At 61.5% G+C, this 927-nt stretch overlaps 1 protein-coding gene across 1 annotated transcript in view; it reads right to left on the bottom strand.

Moving 5' to 3' along the window:
• Positions 1-852, bottom strand: part of BUD13 (BUD13 homolog (S. cerevisiae)) — a gene marked incomplete at both ends in the record, with an annotated part of 1,139 nt that extends 287 nt beyond the window's left edge. The window contains 3 exons of the mRNA XM_010153930.1: positions 150-279; positions 355-418; positions 726-852. Of these exons, the coding sequence (XP_010152232.1) occupies positions 150-279; positions 355-418; positions 726-852 (321 nt within the window). The remainder of the gene's footprint in view (positions 1-149; positions 280-354; positions 419-725) is intronic.
• Between the last annotated feature and the right edge of the window lie 75 nt (positions 853-927).

The raw sequence follows: 927 nt of genomic DNA, 5'->3' as shown, positions 1-927 counted from the left end.
CCCCCCCTCGCTGCGTGCGCAGGGTGTGGGGGGGCTGCGTCCCTGAGCAACGCCGGGACTTCTACTCCACAATTACGAAGCCGTTGGACCCTCGCTTTTCTAAGAACAGGCAGTAATTTGCCACTTACACGGAAAGACGGAACGCTTACCTTCTTGGGAGACGCCCTGGCGTCACGGTGCCCAGCAGCCGAGAGCTCCGGGGGGCTCCTGGAACGGTGCTGGTCCTTCCCGGCCGGCAGAGTCCGTCGTGGAGGAGACAGATCCGAGTCGGAAGATCTGCTCTGCCTGGGAGGACCACGCTTAGGGGAATCGTTGCGGACACGGCCCAGCCCGCCGGCTCCATCAGAGACTTGCCGGGTACCCCTCCGTGGAGAGGGAGACTCGGAGTCGTGTCTCGGGCGCCTCGGAGGAGAGGACACTGGCCTCAGCCTTTCCGTGGCCGGAGAAGCACCTGCAGCGAAGAGACATACTACTTGAAAATCCCAGAATTAGGATGAGTCCCCTGAAAGCACCAAGGCACATTTAGGCCTCAGCCTCGCTCTTAGGTCAATTCTAGTCCAGCTGATGGAAAACCAGGATGACAAGAGCTAGCTGCACCAACAGAAACAGCGGCCAACCCGCTCCCATTCCATGATTGCAGACCGGGCCACTCACCACCCACGATGACCAGAGCGGGCAGCCTGTCAAGTGCGGGGCGGACAGGACAAGCTCTTCGCCTCACTCACCTCTGGTTCTGCTCTGCTTTTTCAGGCTCGGTGACCCAGCCCTCTTCCTGCGCGGCGGCGACGACTCCAGGTCAGAATCGTACCTCTTCTTCCGTGGAGGGGATAGATCCGGAGTAGCCTGGCGCTTCTGATGCGAAGAGGTCTTGTCTGGGACGCCGTGCCTCAGCGGAGGCTGCTCCCTCACTCCCCCCAACTCCGCCCT

The sequence above is a fragment of the Eurypyga helias genome, unplaced genomic scaffold, assembly GCF_000690775.1.
Source record: "Eurypyga helias isolate BGI_N326 unplaced genomic scaffold, ASM69077v1 scaffold10476, whole genome shotgun sequence".
Taxonomy (NCBI): Eukaryota; Metazoa; Chordata; class Aves; order Eurypygiformes; family Eurypygidae; genus Eurypyga; species Eurypyga helias.
The sequence above is the reverse complement of the archived record's forward strand: the minus strand, read 5'-3'. Positions and strand labels throughout refer to the sequence as shown.